A 25,131-nucleotide genomic window follows, 5' to 3' on the forward strand; every position below is an offset into this window, starting at 1 on the left:
GAGTGAACTTTCTTTCTTTATTATAATCATCATAGGTGTTACAGTGCATACGCAAAAGATTGTACATTCATGGACAAGTACCCATTGCGGTCGTTCAATCCGTATGTGTGCAATCAATGTATTCCATTACTGCACGGAAGTTGCTGACATCGTGAAAATTCACGTGGTGTTGTGGACAGTACTGGAATAAAATACCGCGGTCCGTGAAGTGCTTGGCATCCCCATGGGCGCCAGCACCGAGAAGCTCATGCAGCTGGGGGTCCACAACACCTTCGATGAGGTTGGGTCACAGAAGTTAGTCCAGGTTGTCAGGCTCGCTTCCTCGCCTGCGGGGAGGCGGATCCTCGAGGCGCTGGACTTTAACCCGTCAGGGAAAGGCGGTGGGTGCTCGACGCGTGGTCGCGGGAGGCCGTCACGGTCTCGCCGTTCCCGCGTAACGTGCACGCGCAACGCAATGTAGGCACACGCCGGGCCCGAGCGGCCGCACTTCTCGGATCCGTCGCCGACGATCCACGATCGGTCGCGTTCGTCGACGTCGCCCAATACGGTTCGCCCGACCGGTTTGCGGCGGCCGTGGTGGATCACAGGGGGCAACCTAACGCCGCGTCCGTGAGGGGGCAGGCGTCCGGATTGCGGAGATCCATTCTGCACTTTAGAACACATGCTCTGGCGGTGTCCCTCGTTACGGGACCACGGTCATCTCACCACGGAAGAAGAGTGGGAGGAGGCGGTCAGGCGCGGCCTGCCTGCCCGTCCCAACGTCGGAACGGCTCGCGGCGGCCCCCTTCCTCTTAAGGGGGGTTTCGGAGTCGCTCCTCAGGACCTTAATAAAGTTCACTGCCTGCCGTGAAGTGCTCGAAGTTGTTCGCATAGAATGTTTGAAAGAAGTGCGGCCATTGACGTCGCTACAGTGTAGATGTAAAGTGCCGGTCCCGTCACTGCAGGGCTGAGGTTAGAGCGCCGGGCCCCGTCACTGTAGTGTATATGTTAAAGTGCCGGGCCCCGTCACTGTAGTGCATATGTTAAAGTACCGGGCCCCGTCACTGTAGTACAGATGTTAAAGTGCCGGGCCCCGTCACTGTAGTCACTGCCTATATATATATATATATATATATATATATATATATATATATATATATATATATATATATATATATATATATGTATGTATGTATATCTTGTGACGCAGCAGTAATCACGGCTTTTATTCCGCGTCAAAAGGTTAGGCGAACCGACCACGCCCATAGTAAGGAGCACACTCGAGTGCCAGCCCAACAAGCGATGATGAAGAAGAACCCCATATGAACCCCATATGATGATGATCGTGTACAGATGACAAAGAATAGCTTATAAATTCCCACACTAATGTCCCCTCGCGCGAGAGCGGCCATCCTGGCCGCAACTCAAAGGGGCGGTGAACGTCTCGTGAAAGGTTTCATACGGGAAACGTGGACAATCTCAGCGGCGCGGCAGCGGCGGTCATTTGGAACAATAACTGGTTCCACGCGATAGTTCACTGGTGAAGTCTGCTCCATGACTTTGTAGGGGCCGATGAACCGAAGCTGAAACTTGTCGCACAAGCCAGGAGTACGAACTGGTGTCCGGAGTAGCACTTCCTCGCCAGGGCGGAAGCACACGACGCGATGAGAGGCGTCGTAATGCTGCTTGCGGTCCTGTTGCCGTGCTTCGGTGTTGATGCGGGCGAGCTGGCGACAACGCAGAATGCGGGACACATATTCTTCGCAGGAGGAAGGACATTGATGGACAGTTGGCGCGAAGAAAGAGACGTCAAGACAGGAAGAGGGCGAACGACCATAGACAAGGTAGAATGGCGAGTAACCGGTCGTGCGTTGAACGGCGGTATTATATGCAAAGGTCACGAATGGTAAAATTGCGTCCCAGTTTCTGTGATCCGGGTCAATGTACATGGCTAACATGTCTGACAGCGTGCGATGAAATCGCTCTGTGAGGCCGTTGCTTTGCGGATGGTAACTGGAGGTAGTCTTGTGGGTGGTTCCGGAGGCTCTGAGTACTTCGTCTAGTAGTTGCGAGAGGAATGCTTTTCCACGGTCGCTCAGGAGGACGCGAGGAGCACCGTGACGCAGTATTAAGGATTGAAGTACGAATGCAGCAACTTCAGAGGCTGAGGCAGAACTCACACAAGTTGTTTCGGCGTAGCGTGTCAAGTGATCAACGGCTGTCACAATCCATCGTTTACCGGTGAGAGTCACAGGAAGTGGGCCATATAGGTCAACTCCAACGACCTCAAATGGTTGCGACGGACAAGGAACCGGTTGCAGTTGTCCGCTTGGAGCTGATGTGGGGAGCTTTCGACGCTGACATAGAGCGCAGGAAGCGACATACCTCGCTACACTGGCGGACAATCCAGGCCAGTAGAAGCGCCCTTTGATGCGGTCATAGGTTTTCTGGAAACCAAGGTGACCAGCAGACATGTCGTCGTGAGAAGCCCGCAGGACATGAGCACGTAGAGAGCGTGGCAGAACAGGAACCCAGCGTTGACCGTCAGGGTGATAGACATGACGGTATAGGACGCGGTTGTCAATCTTAAATTGCGTCAGCTGCCGACGAAGGCGGGCGTCGGCAAAGGGAACATTAGAACCCAGTAATTTGTGCAGAGGTGACGCTATTGAGGCGAAGCCCCGTATGAATCGCCGAAAATAGGAAGCGAGGCCTAAGAAACTACGCAAATCTTTGGTCTTTTCGGGACGAGGGAAGTGCTGAAATGCGGAAACCTTGTCAGGATCAGGACGAATGCAATCTTTGCTCACAATGTGGCCTAGAACTTTGATCGTCTTGCTCGCAAAATGGCATTTCTTGGTGTTTAGCTGAAGCCCAGCGTTGGCAAGGCACGTGAGAACTTCATCCAGACGTTGCAGGTGCTGAGAGAAGGTTGACGAGAAAACAACAATATCGTCGAGATAGCACAGGCAAGTCTTCCACTTTAGGCCACGAAGAACGGTGTCAGTCATGCGCTCGAACGTTGCGGGCGCATTGCAAAGGCCGAATGGCATGACATTAAACTCGTAGAGCCCATCTGGTGTTGAAAACGCTGTTTTCTCCTTATCGTCCTCATGCATAGGTATCTGCCAGTAGCCGGAACGCAGATCGATGCTGGAGAAGTACTCGGCACCCTGCAGGGTATCCAAGGCATCGTCTATTCGCGGCATAGGGTATACATCCTTGCGTGTGATCTTGTTAAGTGCTCGGTAGTCGACACAAAATCGAACAGAGCCGTCTTTTTTGCGAACCAAAACAACGGGGGAAGACCAAGGGCTAGCAGAGGGGCGTATTATATTTCGTTGGAGCATGTCGGTGACGTGCTCGTCAATGACTTTCCTCTCGGCTAGCGATACGCGATATGGTCTACGGCGCACGATGGATGTACCATCTGTCTCTATCCGATGCGTCGTAGTCGAAGTCTTTCCCAACGAAGATGAATGCGCGTCAAAGGAAGCTTCATGTTTTTGGAGCAAAGCAAGCAATTGTTGTGACTGCGAAGGTGTCAGGTCGGAACTGATGGCAGCTGCAAGAGCTGAAGGAGATGCGGCCCGTCCGGTACAAGGACCTTCAGAGGAAGCTGGTTTAAAGGAAATAACAGATATAGACTCTGATGCAGTGGCGCAAGCCAATGTAGTGCCTTTAGGGATGAGAATCTTTTCGGATGTCGGGTTTGTAGCGTAGAGAAGTGCAGAGCCATGATCAAACCTAACGAGCCCTGATGCAAAGGCTATCCCTCTTGCAAGACAACGTGCAGAAGGTAAGACGAGCACGTCGCCGCAGTCAATTACATCAGACGTGATAGTAACGATGCTTTGATGGCGAGGAGGTAACGTGGTATCTTCTGCAGCAAGGAAGTGAAGGGGTGTGTCATCTGCATGAAGTGAATAGGTCGTGTCGGTCATATGGAGAACGCGTTGTCCACAGCAGATGGAGGCGGAGGCCATAGAAAGAAAATCCCATCCCAATATGAGCTGCTGGGCACACGAACTTAGCACTGCAAATTGTACGTGATGTAGAAGTCCATCGATGGAAATACGAGCTGTGCACATGGCGATAGGTCGAATGGAGGCCCCTTGAGCAGCGAGTAGCGTAGGTCCTTCATAGGGGGTCGTAACTTTCCGAAGTCGCGAACACAAATCACGGTGAATGACTGAAACACTAGCACCAGTGTCTATTAAAGCTTCTACTTGTACACCTTCTACTACAACCAATATCACATTGTACGGACGCGATGGAGGAATTTCTGTCCTGTCGTTCGATGCAGCTTTTCCTCCAAAAGCTGCATAATTTAGTTTTCCGGACGACGCTCGGCGAATTGAGAAGCAGGTCTCAGTGGGGACGTAGAGCGGCGAAGGGGTGACGGCGAGCGGCGTCTCGCAGGGCGGTAAACCGTCTCGGATGCGACAGTAGGCGATGGAGAGCGTCCGCGCGGTGGACCATAAGGACGGCGTTGGTCATGGAAGCTCCCTAGACGTTGGAAAGTAGCTCCGGGCGAAAAGTCATCCCGTTCGTATACGTCATATCCGCGACGCTCGTCTTGCTGGCGCTTGCGGCAAAAACGCGCTATGTGGCCACGATAGCCGCAGTAGTAGCAGATGGGACGAGGAGGACGCCACTGCGGATAGCTGGTTTGGGTAGGTGCGCTGGTAGTCATGGAAGCGATGTGAGCCGGTGTTGGTGTTGGAGGCATCGGTGGGACGATGACTGGAGTAGCTGCGGCTACTTGTGCGTACGTCGATGGGGCCCTAGGTGTTAGAGGGTCCGTGTACGCTGCACCAGCCATGGATGCCAATTCCTCCTTGATGACATCTCGCAGATTGGTATCGGAGGCATGAGAAGGCATAGGTCCTGCTGCTAAGCCAAGATACTGGAGCTCTTCTCGAATTATTGCGCGTATCATTGCTCGTAACGTAGGGTCGTCGGCGCTAGTGTTTGCAGTGGTGTCCGGCTGCAACCGTACTGATTCCAGTTCGTCAAGGCGCTGGCAAGTAGCGACGATATCAGCGACGGTAGTGGGGTTCTGGATGGCTAAAGCATTGAAAGCAATAGCTCCGATGCCTTTGAGGATGTGGCGAACCCTGTATGATTCGGTCATGGCCGTGTGCACGCGTCGACAAAGAGCAAGCACATCCTCAATGTACGACGTATAAGATTCACCGGGTTGTTGCTTGCGAGTGTCGAGCGTCTTTTTTGCGAGGGCAGAACGAACAGCCGGTGTGCCGAAGATTTGGCGGAGCTGCTGTTTGAAAGCGCCCCAGGTCGTGAAATCAACCTCATGGTTGAAAAACCAAGTCTTCGCTACGCCTGTCAGATAAAAGGCGACGTGACGCAGCTTGGACGCATCGTCCCAACGGTTAGCCGAACTCACTCGGTCATAGTCGTCCAGCCAATCCTCGACGTCTTCACCGCGAAGTCCAGCAAACAGATGGGGATCACGCTGGTGCCCACTGACAACCCAATACGGAGCGGCTGGGGTAGTCGAGGCCGAGATGGTGGAAGTAGAAGTGCCTGTGGGCTCGTCCTGCGACATGTTGGCGGACAGCTGGCACAATCGGCGACCCGATCGAAGCTCCAGGAGGTTGAGCGGGGAGTCAGAGGACGGGGGACCGAAGAGCACACTCCACCACTTGTGACGCAGCAGTAATCACGGCTTTTATTCCGCGTCAAAAGGTTAGGCGAACCGACCACGCCCACAGTAAGGAGCACACTCGAGTGCCAGCCCAACAAGCGATGATGAAGAAGAACCCCATATGAACCCCATATGATGATGATCGTGTACAGATGACAAAGAATAGCTTATAAATTCCCACAATATGTATTCATCTCATATATGGGATCGAATGCGAGTGCTGTTGCTTTGTCTGTGTGTGTAGTAGTCAAGCTCTATGGTCAAGAGAACGAATTTAAGGGAGAAGAAGAAAAAGGAAAGTTTCTGAAGCATAATTGCAGCGCCGTGGTTTTAAATCTCACCCGCGGTAGAGAAACGGTAGGAGATATAAGCGTGCGTGGTCATGATACGCACACGACAAACTGCCTTAAAATATTTAGAGACTTGAGAGAGTTTCGTGAACAAACGATAACAGGGCAATCAGCACTCGAATACGACGAGAGAAATTATTGAGACGTGGAAAATTCGCTTGAACTAAGTATGGTTTGCGAGACAAATGCTTGGAATTATTGAACTTTTTAAAAGATGACGGGAATATGCGCTCACCGAGAGGACAGCGTCCGCACGAGACCACACCAGGCAGCTTACTGGGACATAGAGCGCTTTGTGGCCGGAACAAAGCCCCTTTCTCTGCCGGCCAAGTGCAGAAAACGTGTGTTCCGATCGCTCAAGGCTTCGCGGGCATAGTATAGCTCTAGAGTCTAGGAAAAGCTTAACCAGGCGCGAGCACGGCACCCTTAGCGTGGGAAGCTAGCCCGAGTAACTACCTCAAGGACTGCTGCTCACGAGGGCGAAGTACCTTCGAGTAATTATAACCCTAATAAGAGACTACTTTCGAAAAAGAGAATGGCCGAGAGGGCTGTACTACGGGCTATGACTGGTAATTTTCTATATATATATAAACATATGATGTTACGGGAAGGAAGAAGCGTTCGTCTATTTACAGGTAGCTTTTAATGGCTGAGCCAACAAGCGTAGAGCATCGATACTGCTAAAACACTTCGTCGTCTCCGAGACCACCATCGGCGTCGTCTTCTTTCCACATTACCGACTGTGACATCACCCCCGTCGGAAAAAGCACCTGATTGGTGCTGCTCATCGGTCGAAGAAAGGTATAGGGTTTGAGACGGCTGACGTGGATGATGTCAGAGAGGGGTTAAGGCACCGTGGCATTCAGCGGAGACACTTCATATGGGACAGGGGTCACCTGGCGAAGGATGCGGTAAGGGCCATAGTATCGCGAGAGGAATTTCTCGGAAAGACCAACATGCCGAGCTGGATACCATACTAGCACAAGAGCGCCTCGTTCGTAGTTCACGTCGTGATGGCGCTTGTCGTAACGGTACTGCTGGCGTGTCTGGGAAGCAGACAGACGAATGCGGGCAATCTGGCGTGCTTGGGTCGCTGTGGCTATTACATCCCGAGTGTACTCTGTCGGCGAGTCGAGCGTGGTCTAGAGGAGTGTCTCGAAAGGCAAAGTCGGCTCACGGCCGAAGAGGAGATAGAAGGGTGAATAGCCAGCTGTGTCGTGGCGCGAAGAATTGTAGGCGAACGTGACAAATGGTAGAGCAATGTCCCAGTCGTGATGATCGGAGGAAACATACATTGCGAGCATGTCCGTTAATGTGCGGTTCAGGCGTTCGGTAAGACCGTTAGTTTGAGGATGGTAAGCGGTAGTAAGTTTATGTTTAGTAGCACATGATCGAAGTAGGTCGTCTATGACTTTGGCAAGAAAGTATCTGCCACGATCGGTGAGAAGTTGACGAGGTGCACCGTGGTGCAAGATAACGTCGTGAAGCAAGAAATCAGCGACGTCTGTAGCGCAGCTGGTCGGTAGGGCTCTAGTAATGGCATAGCGAGTTGTATAGTCCGTAGCGACGGCAATCCACCTATTTCCGTCCTTGGATATAGGGAATGGGCCGAGGAGATCAAGGCCAACGCGAAAAAAAGGGTCGGCCGGTATATCCAAAGGCTGCAGCAGTCCGGCAGGAGGCACAGCTGGTCTTTTTCGGCGTTGACACGACTCACACGTGGCAACATAGCGCCGGAGGGAGCGGTTGAGACGCGGCCAGAAAAACCGTCGCCGAATTCGGTCATAGGTCCGCGTGACGCCAAGGTGTCCAGCGGTAGGAACGTCGTGCAGTTGCTGCAGTACAATCGTTTGCAGATGAGACGGAATGACGGTTAGGAGCTCGGGCCCATCGGGGTGCATGTTGCGGTGATACAGGATGCCATTTTGTAGTACGAACATGTGAAGGGATGGGTCAGACGGAGCAGAGAGCAGGCGTTCGATAATGGGGCGTAACGACTCGTCGCGTCGTTGTTCAGCGCCAATGTCTGCAAGGCTGAGAGGGAAAGAACGCAGATCGGTGCGACATCCACTAAACCGTCCGGTACATCGACGGGATGACGAGACAGGCAGTTGGCGTCCTGATGTAGACGACCCGACTTGGAGACCACAGTGTATGTGTATTCTTGCAGCCGTAGGGCCCAGCGACTGAGGCGGCCGGTGGGATCCTTGAGGGAGGAAAGCCAACAAAGGGCGTGGTGGTCGGTTGTAACTGTAAATGGTCGTCCATATATGTAGGGTCGGAACTTGCCCACCGCCCAAATGAGGGCGAGGCACTCGCGCTCAGTAATCGAGTAATTGCGCTCGGCAGGAGAGAGGAGGCGACTGGCGTAGGCGATAACGCGGTCGTGCCCACATTGGCGTTGAGCTAAAACTGCGCCGATTCCGTAGCCACTGGCGTCAGTGCGGATTTCTGTCGGAGCGGAGGGGTCAAAATGGGCGAGAACAGGAGGTGTAGTAAGCAGCGCGATGAGCTGCGAGAAAGCAGACGCTTGTTCAGAGCCCCACTAGAAAGGAACGTCTTTCTTCAGGAGGTCAGTCGGGACGGGCAACAGGGGCGAAATTTTCCACAAACCTGCGGAAGTAAGAGCAAAGGCCCATAAAGCTGCGAACATCTTTGCCACAAGTTGGTACAGGGAAATTCTGCACAGCATGAACTTTAGCGGGGTCGGGGCGAATGCCTGACGAATCGACAAGGTGTCCGAGCATAGTTATTTGGCGGTGACCGAAGTGGCACTTGGACGAGTTGAGCTGTAAGCCAGCGGTGCGAAAAACAGAAAGAACAGATGAAAGTCTTTCAAGATGAGTCGCAAAAGTTGAAGAGAATACGATGACGTCATCCAAGTAGCACAAACAGATTGACCATTTCAAACCACGCAAGAGCATGTCCATCATCCGTTCAAAGGTCGCCGGGGCATTGCACAAGCCAAATGGCATTACTCGGAACTGATATAGGCCGTCTGGTGTGGCGAATGCGGTCTTTTCACGGTCCATGTCATCCACGGCAATTTGCCAATATCCAGAGCGAAGGTCTATAGATGAAAAATAAGTGGCACCGTGGAGACAATCCAGAGCATCGTCAATGCGGGGAAGTGGATACACATCTTTCTTGGTGATCGTGTTTAGATGACGATAGTCAACGCAGAATCGCCAGCTGTTATCCTTCTTTTTGACGAGAACAACAGGGGACGCCCACGGACTGGAAGAGTGTTCAATAATCCCTTTGGCAAGCATCTTGTCAACTTCGCTCTGGATAACTTGTCGTTCAGAGGGCGACACCCGGTATGGGCGTCTGCGAACAGGTGCTGCATCGCCGGTATTTATCCGATGCGTCACGACCGTAGTTTGACGCAAAGGGCGATCGTTCAGATCGAAAATGTCGGAGTAGGACTCGAGGAGGCCACGGAGCTGTGCGGCTTGTTGGGTGGAGAGGTCCGGTGCAATCATCTTTGTAAAGTCATCGGTCGGGGCTGATGCCGAAAGCGCAGAATGAGCAGTGGTCGAAGACGGCGCAACAGATAAAGCAGAAATGTGGCACTCGTGCGTTGGTGACAACATGGCAAGAGACATGCCTCGAGGAACTACTTGCGGGCACTGTCCGAAATTTAGGATCGGAAGACATGTCTGATTGTCCGCAACAGAAACGATGGTGTGTGGGAAGGAGACATTGTGAGAAAGCAGGACTGACGTCGCGGGAGTGAGGACATAGTCTCCATCAGGTACAGGTGGGCTGGCTAAAACAGGGATGAAGGTTGCTGCAAGAGATGGCAGGCGTATAAAATCCGCGGAACAAAGCTGAGCTGGAGCTTGAGCAGGAAGGTCAATGGGAACAGGTAGGGGTAAGTCAAGTTGTACGACACCGGCGGAACAGTCAATCAGAGCAGAATGGGCGGACAAAAAGTCGAGTCCGAGGATCACATTGTGAGGGCAACGTTCAAGCACACTAAACAAAACGGACGTGTGGCGACCGGCGACACTGACACGAGCAATACACATTCCAAGCACAGCCGGAGTTCCACCATCGGCGACCTGGAGCAGTCGAGTTGGGGCACCTTTTTCAAGCGCGTTCGAAGCTCCACACTCATGATGGAAATTTGGGCTCCAGTGTCGATGAGTGCTGTAACGGGCAAACCATCCACGTCCACGTCCAGAAGGTTCCGATTAGTAGGCAGGGTCAGCAGAGGAATTTCAGGCCGGTGTTCTAGAGCAGCGTCACCTCCAGGAGCTGCCCCAGTTAGTTTCCCGTCGGAGAGCGGCGACGGTAAGCTGGGGATGGAGAGCGACGCAGCTGGGGCGAACGGGAGCGGCGACTATATGGTGATGGCGATCGGCTGGTCGCGGTGGCTCGAGCGTTGTCAGGTGCGTCTTCAACCTCGGTGGAGAGTGATGGCGGGCGAGGATTCAGTGGGGAGCGGCGGTAGGCGGGGAAGCTTGGTCGAGAGTGGGCTGGCCAGGAACTTCGATAGTGGCGAGAGAGGTGGCCCACACGTCCACAGTAAAAGCAGATGGGTCTATCGTCATGGGTGCGCCATTCGGCCGGGTTGCGATAGCTCGGATATGGACCGTATTGGCTCCGGTGAACAGGGGCAGTGGCAGCAGACGAAGCAAAGTCAGGACGGCTGGCGGAGCAGATGGATGGAAGACCTACATTCGCAAGTTCTTGGCGAATGACTGACTGAATGAGTGACACAAGCGGCCGGGAATCGTCAAAGCACTGCGTCACAGGCGTGGCAGGAGATGCTACTTCGATTTCTCGCCGAACGATACGGACGACGTTCTCGGAGGAGGTGGGCTCACGCGGTGGACAAATGTCTTCGCACGTCGACGAAGCTGCGGTATTAGGTAGACGCGTAAACTGTTGAACTATGCGGCGACTCTTCGCGTCTTCAAAGCGGCGACATTCGTTAATGATCTCATTGACCGTTGTGATGTTCTTATAAACAAGCAGGTTAAACGCGTCGTCCGCGATTCCCTTTAAGACGTGGCTGACCTTGTCTGCCTCTGCCATATTGTTATCTACTTTGCGGCAAAGAGCGAGGACGTCCTGGATATAGGCCACATACGATTCAGTGGACGTCTGTACACGGGTCCCAAGGTCCTTCTTTGCAACACGTTGGCGGCCGACGGGTTTGCCGAACAAATCCCTAAGCTTCTGTTTGCACTGGTCCCAACTCGTAATCTCTTCTTCATGTGTTTCGAACCAGACCCGTGCTGTTTTCTTGAGGTAGAATATTACATTAGCCAGCATAAGCGTGTTATCCCACCTGTTGTGTGCGCTGACCCGTTCATAATTCTGTAACCAGTCATCGACGTCAACGTTGTCAATACCGGAATACATGCCAGGGTCGCGAGGCTGGGCCAGGATGACCGTCGGTGGCGACGACGGGGCCGCGGTTGAACTGTCTCCTTCGGAAGACATGGCGGCCAGGTTACGTCCGCTGCGGAGCTCCGTCTTGCTCGATTACCCCGCACCTCCACCAATGATGTTACGGGAAGGAAGAAGCGTTCGTCTATTTACGGGTAGCTTTTAATGGGTGAGCCAAGCGTAGAGCATCGATACTGCCAAAACACTTCTTCGTCGTCTCCAAGACCACCATCAGCGTCGTCTTCTTTCCACATTACCGACTGTGACATCATATATGTGTATATATATATATATATATATATACATATATATATATATATATGTATGTATGTATGTATGTATGTATGTATGTATGTATGTATGTATTCATCTCATATATGGGATCGAATGCGAGTGCTGTTGCTTTGTCTCTGCGTGTAGTAGTCAAGAGAACGAATTTAAGGGAGGAGAAAAAAGGAAAGGGAATGTTTCTGAAGCATACTTGCAGCGCCGTGGTTTTAAAGCGCACCCGCAGTAGAGGAACGGAAGGAGATATAAGCGTGCGTGGTCATGATACGCACACGACGAACTGCCTTAAAATATTTAGAGACTTGAGAGAAAGTTTCGTGAACAACCGATAACAGGGTAATCAGCACAAACGCACGCAACAGTGAGCTAATGTCAGTTTTTGGTAAGTTGTCGACCAGCTTCTAAAGTTTATCAAGGATAGATTGATCATTGGCATTAATAGTCTTTAACAGTTTTGCAGGGCTTAACGTGCGCCCTTTCACAACTATCAAGCCTACTACTGACCAGCACAAGCTTGTGGTCCGATATGCCCTCCTCCACTCAGACATTGAGCTCAGTCATATTTTTGCTAAGAAATACAAAATCCAAAATTGAAACAGTATCAGCATTGTCACGCGTGTTTTCAAGGTGTGTGTTTCAATGGCGCTGCCAAGAAGTCTGTGCATGGCCTCCAAGAAGTGTGGCGTGCCAGTGCCTATGAACACCGAAAATTGTTCCCTTGCTTGCCACACACTCAGTGGTATACAGTATATTCGTTTATCCAAGTTGGCGAAACTTTCTTTGAAGAGTGGCACATACCCAGTGCATTAATGACACAGCTGGCTAAAGCATTGGCGTGAAAGGCCTTCAATGAAGAGCAGCACATACCCAGCATATTTGGGGCGCAGTCTGAAAATGTCAAAATCCTTGTGATGCGAGTTCATTTCTGCTCAGCATCGGAGAAATTTAAGGGATCTTTTTTGTCATTGTATGGTGACACATTCCCATGCCTAGTTATACAAGTTGGCATCAAAGACATCCATTGAAGAGTGGCACACACCTACTGACAGCAAAGTTAGCATCAAAGAGGTTCACTGGAGACCAGCACAGACAGAGTGGTGCATGCCCAGTGTTCCAAGTCAGCGTCAGAGTTTCTTTTGAACAGTGGTACCTACCTAGTCCTGTGCCTAGTGACCCATGTTGACAAGCAAAAGTTTCTTTAAAGAGTGGCATGTATGTACACATTGCCACATATTTTGTGACCCAAGTTCTTTCGACGGTTGGTTTGAAACCCTCTTATCTCAGCAAAGCAGCCTGATGTGCTACCAGGTGATCTGACCACGAGCTATCCAGTGACCCAGGTAGGCAGGAAAAGTTTATATAAAATTAGATGATAGATAGGCCCTGAAAAGTGCGTGAAGTACCCAAAGAATGCTAACGCAATAAGAAAACTGGACTCCTGACTGCTGGCCCAGCCACTGATGAGACATGCAATCTTGCCATGCCTACACACGTGCCTAGCAGCTACTTTCTTGCTTTCAGTGCGACAGTTTAACTTCCTGTGAATCGCCTCTGTGACCGAGATGAGCAATGAGTGTAGATACATCGTGCTGGGCAAAACTGCTGTTTGTTCTTGCGATGGCAAGATTTATCTAGCACATTTGCAGTGTGCGAAAATGATGCCCCCCTTGACTTGCCGTGTCAACATGTGCTGTACACTCGTCGTAGGGTTCCTGTGCTGAAACCTTGTACTTCCAAAAGGTGTAGATCAGAGCAAAGATGAACTGTACTGGATCCAGTGATCTGATTGAGTTATTTTCTGGCACCTCGTGATCAAGTGAATTCAATTAAGTGAATTTGGGCATTCTTTGCAGACAGCAAACATCCGCTGAAGTTCCTTTGATCATTCAGTACAATCGGTAAAAAACTAACCTGGAGGATTAATATGCAGGTGCAGTCCAAGCTCATCGGCTGCAACTTATCTAGCTTTGGTAGTATACAGGGTTTCCTGGCAATTACATCGCTGGCCGTAGACCAGTATTTTGAGAGTACCCGTGTAGTCAGCAGGCATAAAGATTGTAGTCATGTCATTCCCAAGGCTACACTCATGGCATGTGAGGAATGTATCAACAACTTATCATCATTGTTCTTGGAAAGCACCACCATCCATGCACAGACAGATAGCTTTAATGCGAGAGCATTATATGGCGGAAAATCTGGTGTAGTTGGCGTGACCACGCCGTGGTCCAAAAAGGCTTTGAATTCATAACCTTTGGTGAGCATTGAATTCATGACGTTATGTTGTGCGCACCTTGTGATGAACACCATTGGTCACGTCTCAGTGCTTCTGCTGGCAAGGGTGCTCCAGTCACGTGACTCCGCCAGTGGTGCCACCGGTCGTCGTCGAATGTGGCCGCAATGCTTTGGCATTCATCCACATAGAAATAACTAAGTGCCCCTTGAATTTTTTTATTGTAATCTCTCCTTGTTTCTTATCCTAGTTCTCTCAATTTTAAAGGGTCTTTATTTCTGGTTTCTGTAAAGTGCCAGCAGCATGCTTTATGTTCACACACCATACAGACATGTAGCTAATTGACGATGCTTTTCAGTGCCACTAAGAATAAAACTGATAGGAGACAAGGTAAGCTGTGACACTGAAAAATACGAACATCAATCTAGCATACCACCCAGACTAGCTCAAAGTTATTCCAGGCTATTAAAGCATTCTTGCAGTGCGCATGTTCTATCGAGTGTGTGATAATGCATGAATAGTGAAATTCTGTGTTTAAACTGTGTACAAAAACTGCTTGTGAAAATAGTCGTGATTAAGCTGGACTACAAATGACATGGTCAATGCACAGAAGGCACACGGTTGCACAATTTTTCTGGATGCAGGCAGAAGTCAAGAGTAGTCCTCAGTCTTCATGTCGTTCAACCCAAGCTCGTCATTCTGCTCGAAAGTGCGCTCATAGTGAGTCACCCTCAGGGCTGGATCGGGGTCCGGGGCGCACAGACTCTGCACATAGCTGTTGCCGCAGGGGTCATCCAGCACTAGGGTGACTGGTAGTGTGCCGGCTGCTGCTTTTGCCAGCTGGTCCACCACAGCACCCATACGCAGCCGGCCAGTCCCTGTGGCCGAGTCGCCCTGCAGAATGCCAGCAGAACACAATTGACAGGGTTAATAGTTGTCCCCTTAAACACAAAGACCCCATTTTTAAGCCTTACAATGCCTTTGTCATGTGCTTTTTAAAATATTTGAACCATTTTTTTTATTGCAATGAAAGTAAAAGAAACAGACGTAGTCATCTTATAATTATGATGGCTACTCCTTTTGGCATAGCAGGAACAACATCAAAAATATATTGTCACGGCTCTCTTGAGACAAGAGCGGAGACCGGTATTTAATCAAGACAGTTAGAAAGAGCATTCAGTTCAGGCTTCTTTTTCTCTAGCACCCTGCTTGCACACACGAGGTCATCGTCTTTGTCGTCAGCGTGATTGGGCACAGATGGCGTCGCAGCAATATGTAGTAAGAAAATGAAAAGAAACCATGTCAAAGGCCAAGAATCCACAGCACACAGTCCTATTAGCCCCCGAGAACGAACTACAGAGGCGCTGTGAGCGCCGCTCGCGTGACGTCAGGGCAAGGACTCGCGCCTGTCGTCTGCTATAGTTCGGGCATTGTCCGGGCGCTTTTTGCGGTGTTTTCATTTGTTCGCCCTCGTTCTCTCAGCTTGTATAGTTATGGTGGTCATCTCAAATATATTTTTACGGCGTCTTCCTTTGCAAACATTTATTCAAAGAGCTAATTTCTTAGACAACAATGCAGCTCTCAAAGGCAACGCTACAGTGCCAGCTGAAGATGATGATGATATGTGGGGTTTTATGGCGCAAGGGCCACTCATGGCCAAAGAGCGCCAAGCTGAAGAAGCGCAAGAGAGCCCATTGCGGGTTTTTCATGCGCAGATGGACAATCGCAAAAACACCGCATACAGGAATCCAGTTATGATACCATACCTGCCGCGGTGCAACAAGTATGTCACAAACGCTGGCTATACATGACTTCTACAACAGCTACGTTGATTTTAATCCCTTAAAACAGGTTTGCTCAAAACGAGTAGTTCATGGTATAATATCATATTTTTGCATTTCTTCACAGAAACGCTCGGCAGTAACAAGGGGAGTTAACTAATACTGGAGTTTAGATTCTACAAGCACCACTTGCTTCTTTAACTGCTTGTCAACATTAGGCGGTTCTTCCTGTGTTTATTTTAAGCAGCGGAAATTTGACGTAAAGTTAATGAAGGCTTACAGCTATTTACAGAATAAAAATATGAATGTACCAATATATATTTCCTTTTCCATGATACACGTTCAACTCACTTGAGAAATTTACTGGTGCTTGTTGCTTGAGGAATATACATGACGAATCTGTTTGGCTAACTGACACAGGCTGCTCGGCCCAACTTTTTTAGTGAAGTATGCCTTTTGGACCGCATGGCTGCAGCCAGAAAGAAGTCGAAGCGTCAATCATTAGTAGTATGGGACATATTGAAGATATCGAAATCGCCCCCCCCCTCCTTCCCCCCCCCCCAGTGGAGGGTCAGAAATCAAGTGAAAGTATATGCAAGGCTTGTGGTTCTTTCTTTATGAATGTTTGCGATTGGATTGGAGCAAACTTTATTTAGCCTGCAGTTGGGCAAGGTTCTCTTTCATGTACCGACGAAGCAAATAGTTATCCGTTTGTATAATTAAAGAACGCTGGATGGAGACATAGTGAGACAGAAGGTGTTTGAATTTTCCTTTTCTGGGCAATCTAAGCTGCACTATAGTAGCTCGAGAATACTTTAGCCATTCTAGTTGGCGCTGTAAAAAAATGCTGTATGGTTTCAATTCGAAGTTGTAGTGAACTGATGGGTTTTGCGAACATAGCGTGCCTCGCCATACCGACAGTCGGTTGCTACCGTTACGTGATCAAGGATGTGCCATATTGTCGATAAAGGCTACTGAGGGAGACTATAAAACATTTCATCACTTTCAATTGATTCGCTCTCGATGTTAACAACGAAACTTTTCTCTCAGGTGATTGCTACTATGGTGTTGGTGAATTAACTATGTATATACTCTACATGACGCACCGTCGTGTTAGCAGCCATGAGCAATTAGTTTTTTGGAGGCCTGTTTCAGAGGAGCATGAAAGTAGCAGCCAACTTTTTCATAAGAAATGCACGCCTATTTTTTTACTCATTAATGAATGGCCATATTTGAATAGAACAGCACACCAGAGTAATAAGAATCATGATGACAGCTTCGCTGGGCCGTGTCTTTTTAACATCGGATAACATGCTGACGCTAGTTACCACGATTTTTCTTCCATGTAAAATGCAATGTCTCTCATAGCTAAATACTAAGGGAATGTTAAATGCTTAGTGAGGCATCATACACAACTTCGCATGTAGAATTTGCAGACATTCTTTTTCCGAAAAATTTACCCATAGACGTGGCACATATGTGCATCGCAAAACCAGTAGACCCCTTTAACGCTACATAGCTTGCGATATCCAAGCCGCAAAGTTTATAGACTCCCGCGCTTTTGAAGAAAAAACTGTGGTTAAGGCATGGCAGATGAAAGTAGCCGACGTATCCTTCAATACATACGGCTCGAGCCACCCATACCCCAAGCATACACGAAGGGAACGAGTGTGTGCGGCAGCCAAGCGAGCCGGAGCGAGCGGCGCCCTGGTCGTGACGTCACTCGCGAGAGGGCGCCACTCCTAATTCTCGCCGCTAATACACCCACAAACATATTGCTACAGCATGAGCCAGGCGAGGAGAAGAGGAGGAAGACGTTAGCTGGCGCAGCCTCAGGATGCCATCTTTACTTCATTCACCATCAACCTCATCCTTTAAATAAAGCCGGTTCAACATTAACCGTAACAGTTTTGTGGTGGAGGTACTGGGTACTTTGACCAAGACGACGGAGCTGCTGTAGCAAGTGCCATGCCGGAGCCGACGCATCATTCGACTGCCTCCGACACCACTTGAGATCCCGACGTCCCACGGTGGCGACTTCTCTGGCTGCTCCAGTGTGAACAACTGGCACCTGGTTGCATCAGATGGAGCCCCGCCCTTTCTCAGGAAAATTCGGCGAGTACCTGGAGAAATGGCTCACCCACTACAAGCGTGTGAGCAAGTACAATGGCTGGAACTCCACGGCTTAGCTCGACAATGTCGTTCTGCTCCTTACAGACACTGCGCTAGTGTGGTTCGAGAACCATGAAGATACCTTCACAACGTGGGGCAGCTTCGTTACTGACCTCACAGAGTGCTTTGTTGATTCCACCACGAAAAGGAAGAGGGCGGAGCAGACAGCACGCTTCAGCACGATCAAGTCCCACGTGGGACTTGTACTACGTACATAGAGGCGATCCTGAAGCTTTGCAAAACGGTCAATCCTCGAATGTCCGAAGAGGCCAAAGTTGGACGCCTTCTCAAAGGCATAGCCAAGGATGTTTACAATTATTTAATCAGAAAGGAGAGTCTCGCCTCGGTCGCCGACCTCATCAAGCATTGCCGCACATATGAAGCCTTGAAGCTGTGCCGTATCAAGCCAAGGTTTGGCAGGTTAGCGAATGTCACAACGGTGGCAAGCGTTGACAATAACGACAACTACAGTTTTCAATTTGACCTTGCAGCAACTATAAGGCAAATTATCCGCGAACAACTTGAACGACACACCAAAGGGGCGGATCTAGAACAGCTTGGTTGCGCTTCCAACCAACCTCAAGAACATGCATCTGCTGTGTCTGCATTGTCTGCCATGCCAGGTGTTGCAGACTGTTGAGTCGATCAGCTGCGACAGCACCGACGTTTCTTTCCCGACAACAGGATGCACAATCAACACACTCGTTGAGCTACCACCACGAATTAGAATTCCGAAGATCGTGTTTATTGTTCGCAGCGTCCCAGGGTTGACCCTGAGGTTTGCAATGTTGGTTGCGCATCGCCTGTGTGTTACAGCTGTGCGCCTCAGGACATATTGCTCGTTTTTGTTGCCGGCACCAACAGACAACAACATATGGCCCACCACCAGCTTTACCTAATTTTGAATGTGACAGTTATGATGACTGTTGGCCAACAGGCCCGGATACTGCACGCACCACAGGCCCGTCACCCCAGAATACCTTCCGTCAATATAGTAGGAATGGCGCGCCAGCTTCAGACCGCAGCCCGACGCCCCCAACAACGCCGTTCACCGTCACCACGGCAACGTGCTACGTCACCACCACCGTCGGGAAAGTAGCCGGCGCGGCCAATGGAGGTAAGGTCGCCAGACAGTTTGCGTCCCTGCTGTTCTCTCGTGTGGTATGAAGCTCACTGAATCTGTAGAGATTACTTACACCTCCATTACAGTTACAGCGAGGAGGAGCAGTCTCATACTAGCGATCACCAAAGCACTTCTTAAGAGCAGATCCTACAGATGATCAACAAGGCGCTGCCCTCACATGAGCGCCATGCTCTCGCACAAGTTTTGCGGGCATTCTTTTTGTGTTCGATTTCACGCAAGGCGACTAGCAGGCTTCACTCCCGCATTCTCGTGCTCACCACAGAATTGACACCAGATCTGCACGCCCTATTTGGCAAAAGCCTTACTGCGTTTCTTCAACAGAGAGGATAGTTATTGCTGCACAGGTGAAAGACATGCTACGGAAAAGTGTTGTTCAAGAGTCCTCTAGTCCGTGGTCAGCACCAGTAATCTTAGTAAAGAAGGATGGATTGTGGCGGTTCTGCGTTGATTACAGGAAACTGAACGCGGTCACCAGAAAGGATGTGTATCCGCTTCCTAGAATTGATGATGTCATCGACTGTCTACATTCCGGTGCCTACTTTTCATCACTGGATTTGCGATCATTATTGGCAGATACCCATGCACCCAGACGATAAGGAGAAAACGGCCTTCATGACACCAGACGGTCTTTATGAATTTAATGTTATGCCGTTCGGCCTTTGTAATGTGCCAGCAACATTCGAACGATTCATGGACATTATCCTCTGAGGACTGAAATGGGAAATTTGTTTGTGCTACCTCGATGATGTGGTGATTTTTGGCAGCACATTGAGTGAGCATAACAGCCGTATCAGTCTTGTTCTGGATTGTGTCAAACAAGCCAGCTTGATCCTAAATTCCAAGAAATGTCATTTCGGGGAAATCGAGACGTTAGTACTTGGGCATCTGGTCGACGAAAACGGTGCGAGGCCAGATCCACGGGAGATTGAGGCAGTCAGTTCCTTCGAGGCACCGAAGTCAGTGCGGGAGTTGAGGAGATGCTTGGGCCTGTGCTCGTATTTTCGTCGCTTCGTCCCAAGATTCCCCAACGTGGTGTACCCCCTAACACGCCTTCTCCAAAAAGCCGTCCCTTTCAACTGGACATCATCTTGCAACGACGCGTTCCTCCAGCTAAAGTTTCTACTAATGTCAGGGCCCATATTGCGTCACTTCGATGCATCCTCACCTACGGAAATGCACGCGGATGCCAGTGGCATCGGCATCGGTGCCGTACTAGTGCAACATCATCAGAGAGCTGAACACGTTGTGGCTTATGCTAGTCGCTCTTTGACTAAGGCAGAACGCAATTACACTGTGACCAAGCAAGAATGCTTGGCAGCTGTTTTCGCAGTCCACAAATTTTGGCACTATATCTACGGACGCCCATTTACTATCGTTACTGACCACCACACGTTATGCTGGTTGGTGAATTTCCGTGACCCGAGTGGATGACTGGCACGTTGGGCTCTTCAACTGCAAGAGTACGACTTCGTTATTTCCTACAAGTCTGGGCGCCGCCATGCAGATGCGGGCTGTCTCTCCCGCTTTCCTCTGACAACGACGGAGAGTGAAGAAGACAATTTTGATGACTTTTTTGCTCTAATTTCTTCTACATTCTCAGACTCGATTACTTCCAAGGCAGAGCAGGAAAATGATATTAGTTTGAAACTTCTATTTGCAGCCGCATCGCGTCCTGGAGCCACCAGTCGATTTTGTGTCCGTGACGGCCTGCTTTACAAGACCAATTATTCGGCTAAAGGCGCAAGCTTCCTTCTGGTGGTGCTGCAGAGTCTGTGAGCGGACATACTGAGAGCCATGCACAACGATGCAACCTGTGGCCATCTAGGATTCATCAGAACCTTAAACCGGACACAGGAGCGTTTTACTGGCCCAGAATGCGGGACACAGTCAAGCACTACGTCGCCAGTTACAAACAATGTCAATGCTACAAGCGCCCTATGACCACTCCACCAGGTCTTCTCCAACTTCTGCTGCCGCATTGCCTGCCATTTGAACAACAGGGTATCGATCTTCTAGGCCCATTTCCCCGATCATCTAACGACAACCGATGGGTGATCGTATGTGTAGACCCGTTACGCAGAAACGGCGGCCATACTATCTTCAACAACTGCATCCACAGCAACGTTTTTGCTGCAATTCATTATTCTTCAGCATGGTCCCTCCCGTGTCATCAGCAATCGCGGTTGTCCATTGCAGACGCTGTAGAAGAACGGCTTCATCTCTGCAGTTCGCAGTTCAGCCATTCAACGCCTTATCACCCTAAGACAAATGGGCTTGTAGAACGTACGAACTGAACTCTAACTAACATGCTGGCCACGTACGTATCTTCCGATCAGAGACTGGGATGACATACTCCTCTTCACCACCTATGCTTATAATACTGCAAAGCATGAGACGACCGATTATAGTCCTTTTTATCTCCTTTACGCATGTCCACCGCTAAGCTGCATTGACACTATACTGCCGTTTGACTTTCACAGCAAGTACTTTGCTGCCAAGACACTTTGTCTTGCTGAAGAAGCCCGGCGAATTGCTCGTCTTCATACTGTGGCATCGCAACACTGATCGAAAGAGCGCTGTGACAGCCGACACCAGTCTGTCTCGTACTCTAAAGGAGACTTTGTGTGGTTGTGGACTCCGGAACATAAATGTGGCTTATGCGAAAAGTTTTTACCCCAGTACACGGGCCCATTCGTCATTGCAGATTGCTTGAGTGACTTGACGTACGTGGTGGCACACTTGACGTCTGCTGGTCGTGGGTCTAGCCAGACCCAGTTAGTACATGCTGCTCGTCTTAAGCAGTTTCAACCTATGCTTTCTGAGTGATTTGGACTTGCCCAGCGGGCTTCGTCTGGTAACCGGGGATTGCTACGGCATGAGCCGGGCGAGGAGAAGAGGAGGAAAACGTTAGCTGGCGCAGCCTCGGGACGCCATCTTTACTTCACCATCAACCTCGTCCTTTAAATAAAGCCGGTTCAACATTAACCATAAGAACATAAATATAAAAGGCCAATGCAAGTCGCACCACAATGAGTTCGGAAACAGTCACAAACACACACACAAGCGGCTGTGATGTAGACTGCAATGAGCACATAGACAGATGAGGAATTACACAAAGTTAAATAATGCACACGCAGAATACAAAAATGTATAACACGTAATATACACGCGCTAATAATTACAAATAATAGAAGCAACTTATAGTTACATCATCAGCAGCAGCAGCAGCAGCAGCAGCAGTAGCAGCAGCCTGTTTTATGTCCGCTGCAGGACTAAGGCCTCTCCCTGCAATCTTGCATTGTGCGGCTATTCAGTGCAATACCTAGTACTTGTTAAGGGTGCCTGTGTCTTCGTAAAAATGTTCAAGTGCATTCAATGCTTAGCAGATATAACTTCGACATATGGCCACAAGGTTGGCACTACCTAAACTCAAGACTATCCAATCCTGTCAGCACGGCGGTGGTGAGTGGTGGTGGCTATCCAATAAGCCTTCTTTATGTAGCTTTTCCATTTGTGCTTCTTTGCTCATTGCTGGCGACAATGCCTTTTGTTTTCAAGCTATAAAACAAAATGTTATTTTAGCCATTCGAAATGCTTTGTCAGGGCCTCAGAAGTCCTTAAAGATCACTATGAACACCGCTTTGACCATGTGCCTCTTGCATGCCACAAGATGGTGACTAACACAGCACAATTTGAATAAAAGATTTACTTTGTTCCATGAAGTCACAACAATACTTGAGTGGCTCATTTCTGAAATAGTCTCACAATGTAAAGCTGCAGTATATAATTCATCTTGTTTCAACAAATGTTAAACTGCCCATGTCTTAGAGCGCTATAGTGTAACAGGGTCTATTGGCTCCGAGCAGCGAGCCTAGTAATGCCCAGCACTGAATAGTTTTAAGCAGCTCTGGTCTCAAGGGACACCAAGAGCCAAGCAACAGCAGCGATGCCCAAGCTCTGTCTGTCATTAGAAATGCATAGCTTGTTTCTGCTTAACCTTTCACGCCTACATGCCGCCTGCACACAAAAATGTTTTTAACTGCTTTCACAGAGTTCACAATAGCGAATGCTTGGGCTTGTTGGTATTGCATTGCTAAATGCTCGCTGTGTTTGCATTGCATTGCAAACACAGCGAGATAGACAAAGCTTAATTGTTGGAAGCAGAGCACTGTGGTTTGTTTGTGTGTTTCGCAATCTTAGATTTAGCAATTCTTTCAGAGCTCAATTGTGGAGTGCCACAAGTTTGGACTGCTTACTAGGAGCACATACACAGAACCAAAGAGAGTGAATAGAATTATTTAATTCAGCACACACAAAGAAGGTGACATCATTTTGCAAAGCAAAGAAAGCATTTTGCACTTGTCCGAGGATCCCGACTACATTTATTGTGAAACTGAAAAAACTGAAAAACTGAAAATTTATTGTGAAACCTAAAACTGGCATCTCCAAATAAAGAATATCACCAAGGCAATGAAGATGGGCAATGTGAGAGGTGTCTATCTAGGCAGTAATGGTTCTGTGCAAGATACTATGTACCTTATGGCACAATGCTGTGTAGCAGGTGAATTAATTCTAGTCGCCAGATAAAAAAGGTGCGGTGAGCACCTTTCTCGGGTCCTATTAGTTGTGAAATTCGCAACAGCTCAATTGCAATATATGCTGTAAAATAATTATTTCAAGCCTTAATTAATTATATTTTGTTTATTAGTCCATTGCACCATTCGATTTCTCATGCAAAAAGGTCCGCCTCCTTGAGTAATCCATCCCAACGACTACAACTGTGCTATCTGCCACAAGCAATTAAAAAAAAATTCTGTGTATGGCAGTGTAAAGAAACACTCAATATAGTGCTTTGACTTCTTATCTACGAGCCATGACAGATATATAGCATCAAAATGTGACAAACCTGGGCATGTTTATGGAATGAAAGCGTGTGTAAGGAAGTAACAAATATAGTGGCCAAATTTTTGTGGGTGTTAATAATGCGGTATTCCCTGGGCAACTAAGAACACAGATGCAGAAAGAGTCTGAAACTCCAAACGATGCCAACAGAAATTACATGCCTGAAAGCATAAAGCATACTTTATAGGACAAGTTGTGAATGAAACGCATACACAGGTGTTGTGTGAATTGAAATAAAATGCCAAATGAAAGATTTTTTCGTAGTATCGAGCATGAGCAGAACATCCCTGCATCATATAGAAGAATACATACATTTTTCTTGACCTGCCCTGATGTCATGCTAATAAATTCATTATGACTAAATCTGTATTTAAAATAAGCGGTCATTTTTTCTTAATGAATAAGTGAATATACCAGCTGAGTGACAATACGACTTGTTTTTTTAAGCACAAGCCACTTGATGCTGCAGAAAGTGCATAAATGTGCAGCATATGTCGCAATGGTGGCCAAAGGGTCGTCCATGCAACACCATAAAAGAGATAAAATGCTCATGGTTATATTGCGCTCAGTTTTACACAGACGATATTAAGAAAGGACAGGACGTGGACGGACGTAGCGCAAACTACCAACTGTTTAATAATGTTAAATAACGCGCTTATATACAAGGAGATATGGCGCGAGGGGGGGGGTTATAAAAGATATGACAAGTAAACGGAATGTGATCATAGTTCGGGTCAGGCATACGTGGTTCACTGGCACCCGTTCGCCCTGGCAAACTCAACCTCAGCTCAACCCAGGGTGAACGGGTGCCAGTGAACCACGTATGCCTGACCCGAACTATGATCACATTCCGTTAACTTGTCATATCTTTTATAACCCCCCCACCTCGCGCCATATCTCCTTGTATATAAGCGCGTTATTTAACATTATTAAACAGTTGGTAGTTTGCGCTACGTCCGTCCACGTCCTGTCCTTTCTTAATATCGTCTGTGTAAAACTGAGCGCAATATAACCATGAACGTTCACCAACTAGCCCCCTTCATTGCTTTACTAGATAAAATGCTAGAAGGCTGTTGACCCTGCCAAACATGGAAAACCTCTGGAGGCAGTGAAATGCTCGGTTGCTCTTGTCATGTGATCACACCATATCGTCACTGAAAGCTCAGCTGCAGATGATGCCACACCATGTCACACAGTGCACGATAGTGGGC

General features: G+C 49.0%; 1 protein-coding gene across 1 annotated transcript in view; it reads right to left on the reverse strand.

The window, feature by feature from the left end:
- Positions 1-14,123: 14,123 nt before the first annotated feature.
- Zpr1 (zinc finger protein Zpr1) overlaps positions 14,124-25,131 on the reverse strand; it is a 66,280-nt gene continuing 55,272 nt past the window's right edge. Inside the window, exon 3 of the mRNA XM_070536811.1 lies at positions 14,124-14,815. Coding sequence (XP_070392912.1) covers positions 14,573-14,815 — 243 coding nt within the window. The 3' untranslated portion in view covers positions 14,124-14,572. The remainder of the gene's footprint in view (positions 14,816-25,131) is intronic.

This window comes from Dermacentor albipictus, chromosome 4, assembly GCF_038994185.2.
Source record: "Dermacentor albipictus isolate Rhodes 1998 colony chromosome 4, USDA_Dalb.pri_finalv2, whole genome shotgun sequence".
NCBI classification, from domain to species: Eukaryota; Metazoa; Arthropoda; class Arachnida; order Ixodida; family Ixodidae; genus Dermacentor; species Dermacentor albipictus.